At 47.5% G+C, this 18,609-nt stretch overlaps 1 protein-coding gene across 5 annotated transcripts in view; it reads left to right on the forward strand.

Annotated features, from left to right (window-relative positions):
* Positions 1 to 18,609, forward strand: part of Arsg (arylsulfatase G) — a 126,758-nt gene that overhangs the window by 66,026 nt on the left and 42,123 nt on the right. For all 5 annotated transcript variants that reach the window (XM_029546042.1, XM_029546043.1, XM_029546045.1 and 2 more), the window contains 4 exons: positions 7,631 to 7,818; positions 11,845 to 11,892; positions 15,528 to 15,639; positions 17,941 to 18,078. In XM_029546042.1, the coding sequence (XP_029401902.1) occupies positions 7,631 to 7,818; positions 11,845 to 11,892; positions 15,528 to 15,639; positions 17,941 to 18,078 (486 nt within the window). The remainder of the gene's footprint in view (positions 1 to 7,630; positions 7,819 to 11,844; positions 11,893 to 15,527; positions 15,640 to 17,940; positions 18,079 to 18,609) is intronic.

The raw sequence follows: 18,609 nt of genomic DNA on the forward strand, positions 1-18,609 counted from the left end.
TCAGAAATCCGCCTGCCTCTGCCTCCCAAGTGCTGGGATTAAAGGCATGCGCCACCACGCCCGGCTCATTGTTATTTCTTAACTGTAATTCTGCTACTGTTATGAATCTTCTGGGCCCCTGGCTCCTGTCACAGCCTATGGGGAACATCCTAGATTCAAACCGCAACATGTGAGGTTGCCCCCTTCTTTGCTGATCGCGTGCAGTACGTCCAAGGCCTTCACATACGTTACTTAAGTAAGTTCCATAAGTAAGTAACTTTGTCAGTGAGACCCGACATCCAGACCAGTAGACACCTCGACCCCTCCTGCAAGGACTTCTGGGTATTTTTCTCTTAGTCTGTAGGAGTTTATTTATTATTTCTTTCTTTATTTAAATACAAAAGGCTATTTACATGGTACAAACCGTCCACTTGAAGCTGTTAGAATCAGTGACCATTCAGTGACATTTACTGCAGGTCCTCACCCATCCCCCACTCTGGCAAGCTCCTGGCATCTGCAAGCTGTCTGTGTCTCACTGCATTTACATACTTCAGATAGAAACACAGGCATCATCGGTAGGTGGAATTTTGTGTCTAACTCCTCTTACCCATTACTATTGTGTGTGTGTGTGTGTGTGTGTGTGTGTGTGTGTGTGTGGTCTAGTGTTGCAGATTGAATTCAGGGTCTTAAGCAATCACAATGGCAACTGTGTTTATTTTTTTTATGTGTTGTGGGGCAGTGAGCTGTGCAGACAGCCTGGTCCTCAGTTGAGCACAGGCCTGGAACCCTGGTGTCCCTAAGGGATGGAAGGTGTTCAGTCACACCTACGGGCCCCTGGCTCCTGTCACAGATACAGCCTCCCACAGCCTCCCCTCCCGACCCCCCTCACCCCTCCCACAGAGCTGTGTGACCAACAGTCACATAGGCAATGCCCCAAGCTCCTGGTATTCTGTCTGGACTCCACCCCCACAGTTACCTGGCAACAGTCAGGATGGTCCAGCCCACTATAAAAGGAGCTGCTTGCCCCCTCCTCACTCTCTTACTCTCTTATTCTCTTGTTCTTACTCTTCTTGTTCCTTTGCTTCCCCGCCCCCTTCCATTCCCCCTCTCTCCACGTGACCATGACTGCCCTCTACTTTTCTACTCTCTCCCTCTCTCTGCCTTTCTACAATAAACACCTTAAAACCATGGACTGCCTCTTCTCATCAGGACCACCGTGCTGGAGCAACGGAGCAGGTCTTCCCCTAATGAGCTGTGCATCTAATCTCCTGCCAGGAGGCCTCCCTGTGCTCCAGCCACAACCGCCAGCCAAGCCATGCAACCCACCAGCCGAACCAGCTGCCTGAACTAACCAGACTCTCTCCTCTCCATGGTAACCTTCCAGAGCTCTCCGCCTACCCTTTTCCCTTCGGCCCTGGACCAGACTCTGTCCGAGGGTCCCCACCTGTTCTCAGCTCTTCCTCGACATACAGCGGTGTCTGGGATGTCCGAGAGGAGAACCTGTAGTCCCTGGCCTCCGTGTGGCCCAGGCTGTCCCGGAACTCACTCTGTAGACCAGGCTGGCCTCGAAATCAGAAATCCGCCTGCCTCTGCCTCCCGAGTGCTAGGATTAAAGGCGTGCGCCACCACGCCCGGCTGTTTCTTTTTTGAGTGTGTGTATGTGGCGTATGCATATGTACGCAAATGTATTCGGGTGCACATCGCCATGCATGGCGTGTGGTCAGTGCCAGATATCTTCCTCTGTAGCTCTACACTCCGGCTTTTGCATCAGAGTCTGTCACGGAACCTGGGCACTGTTGATTTGTCTAGGCTAGCCAGTGAGCCCCCACGACCTCCCTGTCACCTTTCCCCAACCCTGGGATTACTGATGAGGGCCACCCTGTCCAGCTCTTGTGTGGGTGCTCCAAACACTTTACACATGGAGTTATCTCCCTAGCTCCCAGCTTGAGATGGTTCAGTGTTACATTTCAGCCTCCACTGTGAGCTAGCCACTCACACCAGTCAGTCTCAGCTTCCCTCCCATGCCAGATGGCTGAGGTCTCATAGTTATGACACCAGGAAGACTGGAAATGGGTTACATTATCCTTTAAGCTGCCTCCCCCTCCCTGCAGCAGGACCCCACAAAGCCTCTGTCACAGCTACAGTCACTCTTGTCTCAGTTTTCTATAGTTTAAAAATCATAAAATTTATACATACAAATCTAAAGAAGAGCCACCCAAGCATTTTGTCATTTTGATTGTATTCATAACTCTACCTTTTTCTCTGAGCCTTTGAAGGATGAAAACATCATGCCCCTTCATCACAAATAGCAGAGTATCTGACTCTTCAGATAAGAATGTTAGAATTGGAGAGATGTCTCAAGGGTTAAGTGTACTTGCTATTCTTGCAAAAGACCCAAGCAAGCTTTGGTTTCCGGCATGCAAATGGTGATTCATAACCTTCTGTACCTCCAGTTTCAGGGCATCTAATGCTGCCTTCTGGTCTCTGTTAGCACTGCACAAACATGGTGCACATTCCTACATACATGCAAGCAGAACACTGATACACATACAGTAAGTACATCTTAAAAGAAAAGTTCTTGTGGTTGGTTAGATGGCTCAGCCGGTAAGAGCACTGAGTGCTCTTCCGAAGGTCCTGAGTTCAAATCCCAGCAATCACATGGTGGCTCACAACCATCTGTAATGAGATCTGACACCCTCTTCTGGTATGCCTAAAAGACAGCTACAGTGTACTTACATATAATAATAATAATAATTAATAAATCTTAAAAAAATAAAAGTTCTTCCATGTGCTTATAGTACCATTATTACACTAAAAATGGCCAACAGTTCCTTAATATCAAAAATCCACCTCACATTAAGACTTCCTTAGCATGCTGTTAAGTTTACTTGAAGCAAGACCACTTCCCATTGGTTTCTGTCTCTGGTTTCCTTTAATGAAGACTGTTGCCCACCCCCAGTCCCAGGTTTCTCCCTGGCTCTTTGGAGCAGCTGGACCTACCTCTTGTCTCAAGACACCTGAGCACCAGTTTGTTTCAGCATTTCCTTGTGGCATAGTTGACTCTGTTGTCCTCATAGCTGGATTTCCTGTAACCTGGAAATTAGATTCAGGAGGTTGATTAGATTCTGGCAAAGAGTTCTTGCTTTTTATACACTTTAATATTTCATCCCATTAGGAGGCATAAAAGGTCACAGGCAAGTGATTAGTGACACTAACTCTAATCCCTTTATAAGGGAGCTAATTGCCAATTCTGTCCAATTTATAAATGGCTGTGTGGCAGTGTGACCCCCATGTCCACTGGCCACCAGTTATTGTTGGGGAGCTTGCAGACACGGTCATTTCCCAAGGCACCCGCTGTGCTTTGGGTGTGAGCTGATTGTTCCTAGGACTACTCTCTCTCCCCTGTCTCCTAGCAGAGGCTGTGGGTCAGCCCAGAGGGTCAGGGCATCTGCCTAATTATTTCCTTTAATTATGAATTCGTAGAATCTGAGATTAGTATTATGTTCTTTAGTACTGAAAAATGACTCCTCTGTGTGTGCGTGTGCATGTGTGTGTTGGTGTACTTTTTTAGCTTACTTTATTGGGTTCTATTATCTACCACCCTTCCAACCCTTATTATATCCCAATCCCTTCCAAACTAGGTGGGGGAGAAAGAAGATTAGAGGGGAAAGGGCCATAGACCTCTTTAGACTACTTCTTGCTGATTAAGGGCGTCCAGTTCCTTGGGGCAAGTCCAATCTCCATTGTCAGTGTATCTCTAAGCAGCAGTCCAGCAAAACTGCAAACCAGCAATCCAGCAATCCACCAACAGCAAAGACAGCAGCAGGGGTTGAGGGGCAGAGGGAGCAGAAATAGCCACAGGCCTTCTCTGGACTCTCATATTTATACCCTCTCAAGAGTCCCCAGAATTTTGAACATAAACTCTCTGCAGCTGGCAAAAACCACACCCTTCCTACAGCACAAGACAAATCACAGTCACCTGCTGTGAAGCAGCCTCTTATCCTACACCTGGATTAAAGCAAAAACATACTCATATAACATAACTGGGGGTTTTTTTTTTAAAGAAACTAAAATTCTCAACTACGTGTGTGTGTGTGTGTGTGTGTGTGTATACATGCATGGGTGTGCACACATGTACCTATGTGCACATGCGTGTGTGGAGATCCCACATAGGGCATTGTACATGCAAGGCTGGCACTGTACCAATGAACTATGTCCTCCAGCATATATTTATTCTTCTGATGCCCAGGTTGTCTCAAACATAAGCCATTGCTCCAAAAAGATATGATTCTTTTTCATGTGGGATGGTGTTGAAAAGAAAGACCGAATGCAGGTATGTTCATTTTACTTGGGGTGAAGGGAGAAAGCAATGCTTCTTTCTTCCATTTTAGTAGCTAGGAAATATATATATATATATATAGATAGATAGATAGATAGATAGATAGATAGAGAGAGAGGGGGGGGGCTTTTCTTTGTAACCCTGGTTTCCTGGAACTTGCTTTGTAGACCAGGCTGGCCACAGAGACCCACCTGCCCCGCCCCCTCTGCCAAGTGCTAGGATTAAAGGTGTGCCATTCACCACCACACCAGACCTGACAATTGTTTTTTAAAGTTATGAACTCATAATGACCTTTTGTTTCTTTCTAACTAAACTTTTTTTTTTCTTGTGGTATTGAGTTGGACTCAGAGCCTCACACATGCCTGGCGATGCTAGTCTACNGCTGAGCTATCTCTCCACCCTGTCTTTAACACCTGTATTATAGGCTTTCCTAACATCTTATGGCTCTTGTATTTTCTGACAGTGAAACCCTTGGGCTTCCTGTTAGGGACATTAATGTAATTGCTTATTTATATTACTCTCTCATACACTTGCAATTGTCTCAAAAAATCCCAGTACTAACTCTTCTACTAATAATGTAGCCACCGTGGAAAGTTTAAGATTTCCTTACACTGTACCTTTTAGCTGTTGTTCTTAGATTTTATTTTCTATCCCATTGGGGTGGACAGGCAGAACACCAAGTACTAATGTCACCTGAAACGATTCTTCCCTCTAGGCATTCTTATTTAAAACGTGTTGTGCAGTGAGACTCATTTGCTTCTGTTTTGTTTCCTCTCGTAGACTCTGCTTTTCCTTTGAAGTTTAACTTTGAATTTTGCCCAGATCTGGCATCTATGTGGTACAGAAATCAATCCTTAGAACAACATATATCCCCAGGGATCTTGGTCCTCTCCCCCAGGCCATTTCTCCTGTCCCTTGTGAGGAGCTTTGTGCATTTTATTATTAAGACCCGTTTTGGCTTTCCTTTTGTATCTATCAGTTATGTAACATAAGCAAGGACGGTTTCTTTTGTCTCACAGTTTGAGGGTCCAGAAAGGTGTGATGGAAGGAACATGAGACAGCTGGCCGTGTTGTGCTCTCAGGCAGGAGCAAGGTGTTCTCAGGGCAAGGTGTATTCAGTCATGGACCAAAGCCCATGGGACCGCGCCAGCCATATTAACGCTGAGTCTTCCTTGCTCTGTTAAACATTCCCGGGAATAGCGTCACAGACCTACCCAGGGCTTGTCTCCTAAGTGGTTGTAAATGCTACTAAATCGACAATCAGACTGTTTCTCTATGTAATGCCTGTCCTTGCGAATTTCAGAGTGTCCCGCAACAGAGTCATCTTTCAGATTCTAGTCTGGGTCCCGCCCACCCCGTAGGTCCCGCCCACTCTGTGGATCCCCTTGCTAAGCTTGGATCCTTAGCTAGTCCTTTCTCCCTGTCAGTTCTAAAACACTCTTGTCTCATCTCCCTCCCCTTATCTCTGTCAGGAGCTTGGGGTCTTACACACTCTCATCCATTGTTGCTCTTTTTTTTTTTTTTTTCTTGGTTTTTCGAGACAGGGTTTCTCTGTATAGCTCTGGCTGTCCTGAAACTCACTTTGTTGACCAGGCTGGCTTCAAACTCAGAAGTCCGCCTGCCTCTTTCTCCCACCATTGTTGCTCTTTAAGCTACTCCACACTTGCTTTCTTTAAATTACTTTTCTTTTTATGTTTACTTATTTTATGTGTATTTTATGTATTTTGCCTGTGTACATGCCTTGTGTGAGCTTGGTACTTTCAGGGTCCAGAAGAGGGGCTTGGATCTTCTGGGACTGGAGTTACAGATGGTTGTCTACCACCATGTGGGTGCTGGAAACCAAACTCTAGTCCCTTGCCAGGACAAGTTCTCTTAACTGCTAAACCATTTATTTCTTCAGTACCACCCCCCTCCCCCAGTCTTGTTTTCTAACCAGGTTGTGTGTTCCTCAAGGGTGGGGCCATGCCTAGAATTTTAAAGAACATGCTTATATTACTTTTTTTTTTGGTTTTTCGAGACAGGGTTTCTCTGTATAGCCCTGGCTGTCCTGGAACTCACTCTGTAGACCAGGCTGGCCTCGAACTCAGAAATCCACCTGCCTCTGCCTCCCAAGTGCTGGGATTAAAGGCGTGCGCCACCACGCCCGGCCGCTTATATTACATTTTATTTATTTTGTGAACATGTTGGGAGTAGTGATGGCCGAGATGATGGGGTGGTCCCTTGCATGGCAGTGGCTACCTCCTTGGAGCACCTGACACCAAGTCCCACATGACCATCCTTTCTTTAGGGATTCTCCCAGGAAAAAGCCAATAATCTCAGATTCATAATGGGCAGGGAAATTATCTCCAGGGACTTGATCTTCATGCCTTTCACTAGGCGGCCCAGCTTGGTGACAGGAATCCCCTCCTTGTCTTTGGTTTGACCTCAATGATCGCCATGGCCTTGATCATGGCTACAGTCTTGACATTACCACAGTTCTTAAACATGCGGCCATATCCTCCATGGAAGCTTCTGGGGTCTCCTAGTCCTGGGTCCTCAAGATGATCCCACTGCACCGTGTCATCTGCCAGTTGGTGTTTCCTGAAGAAGAAGCAACTATTTACTATTATTATTATTATTATTTTATTTATTTATTTTTGGTTTTTCGAGACAGGGTTTCTCTGTGTAGCCCTGGCTGTCCTGGAACTCACTCTGTAGACCAGGCTGGCCTCGAACTCAGAAATTCGCCTGCCTCTGCTTCCCAAGTGCTGGGATTAAAGGCATGTGCCACCACGCCCAGCTTTTTTTATTATTATTATTTTTTAATTATGTGTATGTGTATCTATGTGGGAGTATTCACACAGGAGGGCAATTGTCCATGGAAGCCAGAGGAGGCTGTTGACCCCACCCTGCCCCGGGATTGGAGTTACAGCCTGCACAACATGGGTGCTGGGAACGGGACTCTGGTCCTCTGAATGAGCAGTCTGTACTTTTAATCATGAAGTTGTCTCTTCTCCCTGTCTGTTTCTATCCATGGATGATTCTAAACCAGCTCAACTATTGATGGGGGTGGGGGGAGGGCGGTTCAAAAGCTCAGGGAAGTGAGTGACTTTGACATACGGAATCTGTAAGTAAAGAAGATCCACCCTGCCAATCTGAGTTAACCTCAGACTAAATTTTTTTCCCCCTGGGCTTCGTGTTCCTTGAGCACCAGCAGTGATTTTTAAAGCTTTTCTCAGGACTTCCTTTCTAGTTCCTGAGCGAGTCCCCATTGCTTTTCAGTTGGCTTCCCGTAGCTGGCCAGGTCCTGATCAAGTTACCCTTTCCTCACAGGTTTGTAGACTTCCACGCAGCTGCTTCTACCTGCTCCCCGTCCCGAGCTTCCCTGCTCACTGGCCGGCTGGGTCTACGGAACGGAGTCACACACAACTTTGGAGTCACCTCTGTAGGGGGGCTTCCAGTCAACGAGACCACCTTGGCAGAGGTGCTGCGACAGGAGGGTTACGTCACTGCCATGATAGGTAATGTGTCTTGGGGAGCTGCTTCAAGGTCTCAGCGTCTCTCGATGGCTCCTGCCTCTTCTGCTCAGGGCTGTGGTTTTTGTCGGTTTCTTGCCGGGTGTGGGAGGGATGCTCTCAGCTAGCTTCAAGTAACTGGAAAGACCTGACTCTGGCCCCGGAAACACGCATAGTTCTTTTGTCCCATGATAATAAGCTTTGTGGTAAGTGATTACATCCATTGGGTCAGATTATCCCAGAGATACCTTGGGGAACTTTCCAGACTCTCTTCTGCCGTGGTGAGCGTGCTGGCTTTTGTTCTTATGCCTGTGGCAGCCATGGGTCATCTTCGGGGTCCTCCATTATAATTAGGAGGGAGAAGAGAGAGTAGGTAGCAGGTTCACGAACCCATCCACTTCCATCAAGAAGCTGAATCTTTTGTTTAAGATAAGTATTCTTTCTTCCCAAGAACTGGGCTGAAATCCTACTGTCCAGAGACGGGTGGCCTGGCTCCTGGGTTGCAAAGAAGGCTGGGAAACTTGCGACAGGGTTATAATCATTGACATGGCCCTGGGCATGGTCATCTTGAACCAACTGACCGTCTAGGCTAGGAGCGCATCAGGGATGGAGCACCTACCTAGCATGCACAGCGCACTGGGCGCCATCTCTATAGACAAGCAGCCCCAACCCTGACCCCACCCCACCATAAATGAGGGCCTGGCTATAGGATAGGAAGACAGCAGTTGATTCCTTATTGCTCAACTAATTCTTTTCTTCCCTCCCTTATTTCCTCCCTCCCTTCGTCCCTCCCTCCCTTGCTTCCTTCCTTTCTTCCTCTCCATTTTTTTTTAAAGAGTCTCACATGTTCCAAGATGGCCTCAAACTCATTCTGGACCTGAGAATGACAGTGAACTTTTGATCCTCCTGCCTCTGCCTCCTGAGGGCTGGAATTTTAGGCATGTGCCACCATGCCCCATTTTCCATGGTCCTGGGCACAGAACCCAGGGCTTCATGGGTGCTAGGCAAGCACTCTACCAACTGCATCCCTAACCTTCTTTGTTTTTGAAACACCATCTTACTATGTAGCCCAGGCTAGCCCCAACCCTACAGTCCTGTTTGCAGCCTTAGAGTGCTGGGATTCCAGACTTCTTTTGCTTGTATATATTTTTAAGGCACCTCTTACTCAGCGTGCATTAGGATGCATTCGTTTACACAGGATTATTATTCTCTTATTGTAGAGCAAGAGGGAACTATGTCTTGAACCCCAGGGCACCTGCTTCCCATTCCTGGCTGGAACTCCTCTGCCCAGCATCTGACCCCAGCATCTGTCCCCAGCATCTGACCCCAGCATCTGTCCCCAGCATCTGACCCCAGCATCTGACCCCAGCCTTCTCCCGATGCTGGAGCCTCCCTGTCTTTCTCACAGATGCTGAGACCACAGTCTAAGTTCCTACAGTCTCCTCAAGCTTTGTTTGTGATGGTTAGCTACTTACAAAGAGCTCATTCCAGTGGGATTCCTACATCTCTCTACCAAAGCGAAATGGCAAGGGAGGGTGTGCCAACAGGCCTGTGACAGCGAGGGTCCCTGTGGAGGAGACACTGGTCTCTTGAGCCTTCTGTGTTAGCCTGGAGGATGTTGCTTTACTCAGACCAAAGGCTGGCATCTCTGGTGTTTCCTTCCCTGCTCAGGGTGACATTCGTTGTGTCAGAAGGAGAAGCCTCACACAGTGGAGGGAAACAATTAAGTGTGACTCTTCCTCACACAGAGGGAAACAATTAAATGTGACTCTTCTCTCCTAACTTCCTGCACCGGCTAGTTTTGTGCTAACCTGACCCAAGCTAAGTCACCTGAAGGGAGGGAAACTCAATTAAGAAAATGCCTTTAGCCGGGCATGGTGGCGCACGCCTTTAATCCCAACACTTGGGAGGCAGAGGCAGGAGGATTTCTGAGTTCGAGGCCAGCCTGGTCTACAAAGTGAGTTCCAGGACAGCCAGGGCTATACAGAGAAACCCTGTCTCGAAAAACCAAAAAAAAAAAAAAAGAAAAGAAAAGAAAAGAAAAGAAAAGAAAAGAAAAGAAAAGAAAAGAAAAAGAAAGCAGGATGAGCAGGCCATGAGGAGAAAGTTAGTAAGCAGCACTTCTCCATGGCCTCTGCATCAAGTCCTGCCTCCAGGTTCCTGCCCTGTTTGAGTGTCTGTCTGGATTTCCTTCATTGATGAACAGTGATGTGGAAATATAAGCCAAATAAACCCTTTCCTCCAAAAGTTGCTTTTGGTAACGGTATTTTATCACAGCAGTAGTAACCCTAGGATAATCACTCCCCTTCCCCCATACCCTGAGGTATAATTATGCTGACAACATCAGTGCCCAGAGGACACACGAAGCTCCCTCTGGGGGTTGCTTGTTGGATAGACCTTTAAATGCATCCATTTATCCCTGGAGTCTGGACCAGTTTGGTCTCCGGGCTGCCGGATGCTAGAATCTTATACAAGGCAGGGGTCTGGGCTCTTATTTGCCTGCTTTGGTATTTTGGTTCCATTTGGCCTTTAAATATCAAGTAAGCAACGGATCACAGATGCCTGTATGGCCTCCACCCTTTCCCTCACCCCAAAGGGTACCTTTTGCAAGCCCTCAAGAAAATGAAAGCATCTATTTGCTTATGAATGAAACCTACCCAAGGGCTCTGGATCTATCCACAGTGCTCAGCACTACCTGAAATCCTCATCTGTGTTCACATGTTTTTTAACCTAGCTGTGCAGGTTTCCTGTGGCTCTGCCCATTTACCCTTCCTATTATTTGATATTTTATCATAATATGCATTTTTCCAGACAGAGACTTTCTGTGTATCCAAGCTTTTATTCTTATATAACCTAAGCTGACCTTGAATTTCTTAACTTCCTGCCTTAGTGTCTTAGGGGCTGTGGCCACCATACCAGGTTTCCCTCAAACGTTTTGTTTGTTTGTTTTTTGAGGCAGGGTCTCACAATGATGCCATCCTTACTGGTCTCGAACTCACTCTGTAGACCAGGCTGACCTGGAACTCACGGAGATCTACCCCTCCTGAGTGCTGGTTTCTTTAAAACTTGTTTTCTGATCCACAGAATAGAACTAGGTATGGCTAGCTCTCAGGAAGTTAATGAAGGAGGTCTCGAATCTGAGGCCAGCCTGAGCTACAGAGTAAAACTCTGTCTTAAGTTTGCAGTTGCAAGAAGGGGACAGTGGGCTCTTATAGAAGCAGATCTAGATTCACTAGCTTTCTCTTTTGCTCTGTGTGCTTTCTTTAAAAGGTAGTTTGGCTGTGTTTTATTAAGGCCATATCAAATAGTTTACTGAGTCACACCCTGTATCCGCTTGCTAGCTCCCCTCCTCAGTCAAAGGTGCCACGGTTTAGATCTTTGGATTGATGATGTATCTCTGGCTCCCTTGCCTTGGCAACTGTTTCCTGGGACCCAGTCCTCAGATCAGAGGTTCTCACATTGTCAGAGCTTGGCCCCGCGTCACCCAATTATCCCCCCAGAACGAAGGTGTGGGTGGAACAGGATCTGCAGGTGGCTGAGTTTCTCATTTGCTGCCCTGCAGGTGTCTTAGCGCCCAGAGCTTCTGGGAAAGTGGCCTCTCCCCTCTCTGTGAACTGCTGCTGATGGTACCCTGAGAGGAAGATACTGAGACCAGGCATTTCTGAGACCATGCAGGGTGGGGCCTGCACCCATCCTCATCTCTGCAGGACCCTCCACAGGGCGGCACAAGCCACGGCTTCCGGCCTCCGCAGAGGCTCAGCTGGGCAGCATCCCTGAGCTGCTGGGAAGAGAGGCCATCCTCAGCTATCCTGTGTGGTCCTGAGTCATCCAGTTCTTGCTTGTCTTCCCTGTAGGATTCCTTGGGGTCTCAGAGAGCAAAGCTCTGCAAGCACAGGGCCTTGACAGCTTCTCTTTGTCTTCACAGGAGGGTGGATCTGATGGAAACCAGATGTGTGATCTGCTTCTCCCAGGGTCTACATGCTCCCACAGAGACCCCTCCAAATGCCTCTCTCTCTCTTTTTTTTTCCACAGGCAAGTGGCATCTTGGGCATCATGGCTCTTATCACCCCAATTTCCGTGGTAAGAATTCTCTTGGAGTTTGTTCCCTAGGAAACAGCAAGTAAGGATCGCTGTGTAAAAGAATGCTATGTGCATTTGATACCATTGTAGCCCTGGGGATAATCTATGTTAGGACATCTGTACTTCCAAAGTTATTTAGGTACATGTGGGGTACCAGTACCCCCATCCTCACATCTCTCTTTCTAGAACCTTTCCTGGTTCCCTATTTGCTGCCTGCCAGCGCAAAGACTAGTCCACTGTGGATCTGCCTTAGTTAGGGTTTTATTGCTGTAAAGAGATACCATGACCACGGCAACACTTACAAAGGAAAACATTGCATTGTGGCTGGCTTGCAGTTTCAGGGGTTTAGTCCAATATCATTGTGGTGGGAAGCATGGCGTTGTGCAGGCAGACATGGTGCTGGAGAAGGAGCTGAGAGTTCCATATCTTGATCTACAGGAGGCAGCAGGAGAGTGTGTACCACCCTGGCGTAGCTTGAGCATAGGAGACCTTAAGGCCCTCCCCACACCCACAGTGACACAGTTCCTCCAGGAAGGCCACACCTCCTCATAGTGCCTATGGGCCTAGGGAGGCCAATTCAAACGACCACAGAACATGCATTTCCTTCCATCTCCCCATTCTTGGCACCTTAGGGGACATTCTATGAAGTCCTGAAGGCACGGGTAGAAAGAAGTGAGAAACTGTGGCCTGAGGGGTTTGCTAGAGCAGGAACCTGTCTTGTGGACCTAGAGAGAGGCAACTGTCTCCCGGCCTCCTCCTCCAAGACCAGGCTGTCAAAGTGGATTTTCTGAAAGTAATCACTCAGTGGATGCCCTCTCTGAATATCAGATTTGCTAAAATATGAGTATTTTCTTTTTCAACTTATAGTTGGTGCCTCTGCCCCTTCCCTGGCCCTGTCCTTTGCTTATGGGAGCCCACACATTGTCCCTTAGATGCTGTTTACCACGTTGGCAAATGCAGCTCTTGGTCCTACAGATGCATGCCTATCTTCTCTCGCCACTTTATACACAAATAGGTGGCCTTTTCCTTTAGTGTGATTCTCTTGACTATTCTGAAAACTTCTGCCTCGCCTTTCCCCAGCGTCTCTAACCATGGCAAAGGCCTGCACGGTGCCTCAAGGATCCCTTAATAGGAACACAGAGGGCAGAAAATGAAGCTGTGCCATTTAAAAATACCCAGTGGAGGAAATAAACACCAAGCCTGTCCACCACCACCACCACCAACAACAACAACGACAACAACAAAATCACTCCAGAAAGTGTGTTCCCTTCTTGGCCTTCAGGCCTTACTTCACATAGGAGGACCTGGGTTAGGTCCGTTGATGACATCTTGAACAATGTTGGGTAGAGAGGCATACTGAGACTGAGCCCTGCTTAGAAGAGGGTCCAGGCTGGGTGTGTGAGTCTGACCCAGGAGTGGGAAGTGGGAAGAAAGAGATCTGCATATTTGCTGCCTTTGCCCCAGATAGTGCTGGAAGCCTTCTTGCTAGGGCACTATGGCGTTTCCCGGCTGCTACCTTCTGTCCTCTCCCATGTTTTGTACCTTGCCCATGTATACTATCCTGGTTCCCATGAGCTCCCCCCATCCCCGTCTTCCTTACAATGCTAGCACAGAGCATGTCAGACAATCACACAGTCCTCATGCATCCACACTCCCCCCACTAGTCCTGGTTATTTCAGAGACCAGGGCTCCAGTAAACACCAAGGCTTCTCACGAGCTCTGAGTCTGAGGATAGCTGATGTCTAAACCAGGAGTTAGCATACAGCATGGGCCAGATCCAACATGCTAAGTATTTCTCTAAATACAGTTTTTATTGGAGAACAACCATGTTCATCTTTGTGCATGTTGCCCATGGGTGTTCCGGGCTACAGCCTTGATGGAGACTTCTTGGCAATAAAGTCTGAAATATTTAGTCATCTTGACAACAGGTGAAGTCACAATGTGGGGCTCAAATCTGTTTGTATCAACAAGGTTGACATGGAGCTATCAGGTTTTCTTCAGTACTGGTTAACATTTACCAACCCGTCTATACTAGTCTGGTTGCCTTTCTGCGGTTGTGGCATACACCATGGCCAAAAGGAACTTAAGGAGAGAAGAGTCTCTTTGGCGTATACTTCCAGATCACAGTTCAAACATTGAAGGAAGTCAGAGTAAGAATTTGAGGCAGAACCTACAGAGGAATTCTGCTTGCTGCCTCTCTCTCTCTCAAACCTATGTTTAGCTAGCTTTCTTGTATAGTCTGGGACTACCTGCCTACGGAATGGTGCTGCCCACAGTGGGCTGGGTCTTTCTACATCAATGAAGAAACAAGACAGTTGCCCACAGGCATCCACAAGCTAATCTGATTTGGGCAGTCCCTTATTTGAGACCCTCCCCTTGTCAGGCCACTCTAAGCTATGTCAAGTTGACAGTTAAAGCTCACTGGGACATAAAGCGCCTACTGGTGAATAGGGATCTAATATCCCAACTTAAGGAATGCAGTGCTGAAGGGGAAGATCTTGTCATTTGTGCTGACAGAGAATCCTAAGGCCGTGATGGGACTATAAAGACAAAAGAAGGAGGGGCTAGCAGGCTGACAAGGAGTGGGGCATTTTGTAGGAAACTGCACTAGAACTGTGTTGGGCAGCTTCCATGCAGTTTCATTGGTGAGAGTTACAGAGAAAGCCATTCCAGGCAAAACCACTGGGGTTCCAGGGTGAGTCTCATGAGTAATGGAAGCAGCTGGTTTAGGATAGGAAGTGTGCAGATAAAGCAGGCAAGGGGCAGATGCAGGGGCTGAAGAGGCAGCCCTCCTTGCTGTTTGCCAGGCCCATTAAGAGCTTGAGCTGTAGAAGAGACAGGCTGAGGGAAACTGCCAGGAAGAGATTTGGATCCCAACGCTCTACTTCCTTTGTTCCATTCCGCCTCCCAAACCCGAAGCCCCTCAACGTTTAGAGCCTATTGCCTCTGGGAGTAACTTCCTCCTCAGACCTTCTGTTTCCATTCTGCTGGGATTGTAGGCTTACAGTGTCATGCCCGGCTCATCCACTTCTCGTGCCTTAACATACCTTACTTCCTTTGTTAAAAAATGTGCTTTAATTTTGTGCGTGGATACACACACACACACACACATACACATTGTGCTGTGGGATGGGTATGGAGGTCAGAGGACAATTTTGGGGGTCATTCCTTCTACCATTCAGTCGTGGAGACTGAACTCACATGATTAGTCTTGTGGGCAAGAACCTTCACCCGCTGAGTCATCTCACTGGCCCCATAAAGCAAGCTTTGGTTCCTTAAACTGTCATGTAGGCAGTAGATTTATTTCATCTTATCCGCTAACCCCCCCCCCCCCCGGGTGTATTCATAACTTCGTAGAGGGTGCTAGATTGGTCAGAAGTTTTTAGTAGTTCCTCCTGATCTAGGTTAACTCCCACCATGAAACATGGCACAGAGCTAGTCCTACAGACAGAACCCAGCAACGTGATCTCCTTTGCATACTTCAAAGAGATATTAATCAAATCCCCTTTTAATTACACACTCCAGAGTACTGCAGTATTAAATCACGGGAAATTAAATTTTCGTCTTGAGTGTAAGAGGGCAGGCATGCCGATCAGCGGTAAGTGGGGGGTGCTAACCGATCGCCTGTCTTCTAGGCTTCGATTACTACTTTGGAATCCCATATAGCAATGACATGGGTTGCACTGACTCCCCAGGCTACAACTACCCTCCTTGTCCAGCGTGTCCACAGAGCGATGGCCTATGGAGGTAAGAGAGTCTGATGCGTTGGCTATGGGCTTTAAGTTGAAGTGGAGACCTGAGTTCTAGAACAACTGAGTGAGATAGACGTGGAGAGACGAGACAGCACACAAGATAGAGAATACATCCAGGGAATAGGTTTCCATTTATGTCCTAAGGCAAAGGTGGGAACTACAATGTTCTTTTCTGTTGGAATTTTCCAGAACCACTGAATTGTTTAGCTCACCTGGGGAGAGCCTTGTGCTGGCCAAGGTCTCACACAGGAGCAACCTCCCTCCTCCTCTGCCTGCTGGCTTTGTTCCTAGAGTATTAGCTGTTTGCCAGACCCAGACATGGGACATACGGATAGAGAGAGACAAGAGACAAACTGACAGAGAAAGAGGGAGAAAGAGAGAGAGAGGGAAACAGAGACAAAGACAGGCAGAGTTGCTAAGCCTTACTGAGGCAACAAATTAGCTCAGTCTCTAAGCTCCTCTCTCTCAGAGCCTATGCTGTGCTTGTTCCTAAGGCCCCAGGTGTCTGAACTGCTTAGGGAAGGTCTCAGCTGACTCATTAATAACATAATAGTTAATATAATAATGGTTGTTTATTGAGAGGTTGTTCCATTCAGGGCGCATCCCACCCTTACCTGAAGGACCGTTTTGCCTTGCCTAGGTCACAGCAGAGATGACAGGAGACAAGAATACAGATTGCAGCCTGAGTCTTTAAGCCCAGGGCCTGTGTCCTGCAGGTTTGGTTCTTAGTGTGTGGCTGTTGGCCCAGCACTGCCACTGTCATAACCTGGTGCATATCAGACAAACAGAACTCCCTCTGAGGTCTGCACTTAACAAGATGGCAGGTGACTGTGTGGCAGGTCTTGCTGCCTTCCTTACACAGCTGTGTGTGGCCTAGAGTCACCCATGTGGCCATATCATGGCCTGAGATATCTCAAGCAATGTCTCTGCCTCTCCCCCTCAATCACACACACACGCTCTCTCTCTCATCAACCTGTATCACAATCTAACAGGACCAAAGGCATTGGCTTGTTGGGTTAGACTCTAAATGACAGTGGATTTCAATCAAGGCAATAAAAAGCTGAACATTGCAAAAAATATGCAATAATCAAGCCAACATCATAAGGTTGTGGGGTTTTTTGGTAAATATTTATTTTATTTTTATGTGCATCTGTGTATAGGTTTGTGCATGTGAGAACAGGTACCCAAAGAGGCCAGAGAGGGCATCAGATTCTTGGAGCTGGAATTACAGGTGATTTTGCCCCACCTCATTTGAGTATTGGGAACTGAACTTTGGCTCCTTTGCAAGAGCAGCAACTGCTGAGCCATCTCTTTGGCTTCAACTTTTTCTTTAAAATAAAAATGTGTATGGCAATGACTTACCCAGGTGGACTTCACCCCCTATGCTTCTACAACAGGGTATTGTGTGTGTTTGTGTGGTGGAGTTTTTGATTCTCCCCAGCCCATCTCTAATTGTCCTTGGGAGGATGCATGTGACACTGTACGCTTCTTGTCCTTTCACCCAGTTCTTGGTGGTGAGCAGGGCAGAGAGCTGCTTTCTGTCCTCCCAGAATCCCCTGTCAGGGGCACAGGTGACCCTATGCTAGACAAGTAGAGATCTCTGAGACTGAAGATAGCTCACTCAAGATCACGTGCATAGGAGAATGTGTGTGGCCTGTCAGATTCTCTTCAGCCTTAGGATCCACGGCAGGATTTGTTTTCTCCAGGAATTGCTATCCTTCTGATTTTTTTTTCTTTTAACTGGGTGTCACCCAGTTTCCCCATGCTTTCTAAACATGATTCAAAATTAAAACTACCATCTTCTACACTCTGATTACTAAATTTTCACCTCACATGAGATCCTGTCATGGACTTAGGACAATACCCACAGTACCCATTGTTGCTCACTCCAGAGTCTTCACTGAGGCTGGACAGTAGAGAAAGCTAGCAAGGAGAGTGTTTGTTGGTGGACTACTGAACTGTTCACACCTGTTCACACCTCAGTGTCTCAGAGTCTTCGCTGAGGCCAGACAGTAGAGAAAGCCAGCAAGGAGAGTGTTTGTTGGTAAGCTACTGAACTGTTCACACCCGTTCACACCTCAGTGTCTCTCACTTGCAAGATGGAAGTCATAACATCCCAGGCTCATAAGCATCTCACCAAGTTATCTGGGGTGACTGGTTCACCCAAGGAGCACAGACATCTAGTCAAAGGGAGTGGTAGAACAAATGGGTGACCTGCTAAACCCCTTGGGACCAGCTATGCAGTGTTTTGTATCTGTGTGTCACTGCACTAAAGCCTTCTGGGTTTTCCACCCAGGAACCCTGGAAGGGATTGTTACACAGACGTGGCCCTTCCTCTCTATGAGAACCTGAACATCGTGGAGCAGCCTGTGAACCTGAGCGGCCTTGCACAGAAGTATGCAGAAAGGGCAGTGGAGTTCATAGAGCAGGCAAGGTAAGGAGTACTGGACCCCACCCCTATCCACTCTTCTGCACCTACCAAGTCCTCCTGACTTGTCAGGGCTGAGGCAGAGTTTTATGATTCAACAGGTAATTTATACATGTCTCCCCTATGCTAGTAACATTGGAAGTTGGTCCTAACAGACTCTCTGGTCCTGGTTTAGAAGTTCCTCAAGTATGTTCCTGGCCTTCCTGAGGCCTTTGACTATCCTGCTTTGCTTAGCACCATGGTCGTGGGCATTTTTTTTCTTCTCCTACTGGAGTGTAAGTTCCTTGAGGGATATGCCTGCCCACTGCATTCTGGGTACTCATGGTACTTGTTAGCAGGGTGTCTTAGTCAGGGTTTCTATTCCTGCACAAACATCATGACCAAGAAGCAAGTTGGGGAGGAAAGGGTTTATTCCGCTTACATTTCCATACTGCTGTAGATCACCCAAGGATGCAGGACTGGAACTCAAACAGGTCAGAAAGCAGGAGCTGATGCAGAGGCCATGGCAGGAATGTTCTTTACTGGCTTGCCTGCCTT

This window comes from Mus pahari, chromosome 14, assembly GCF_900095145.1.
Source record: "Mus pahari chromosome 14, PAHARI_EIJ_v1.1, whole genome shotgun sequence".
Taxonomy (NCBI): domain Eukaryota; kingdom Metazoa; phylum Chordata; class Mammalia; order Rodentia; family Muridae; genus Mus; species Mus pahari.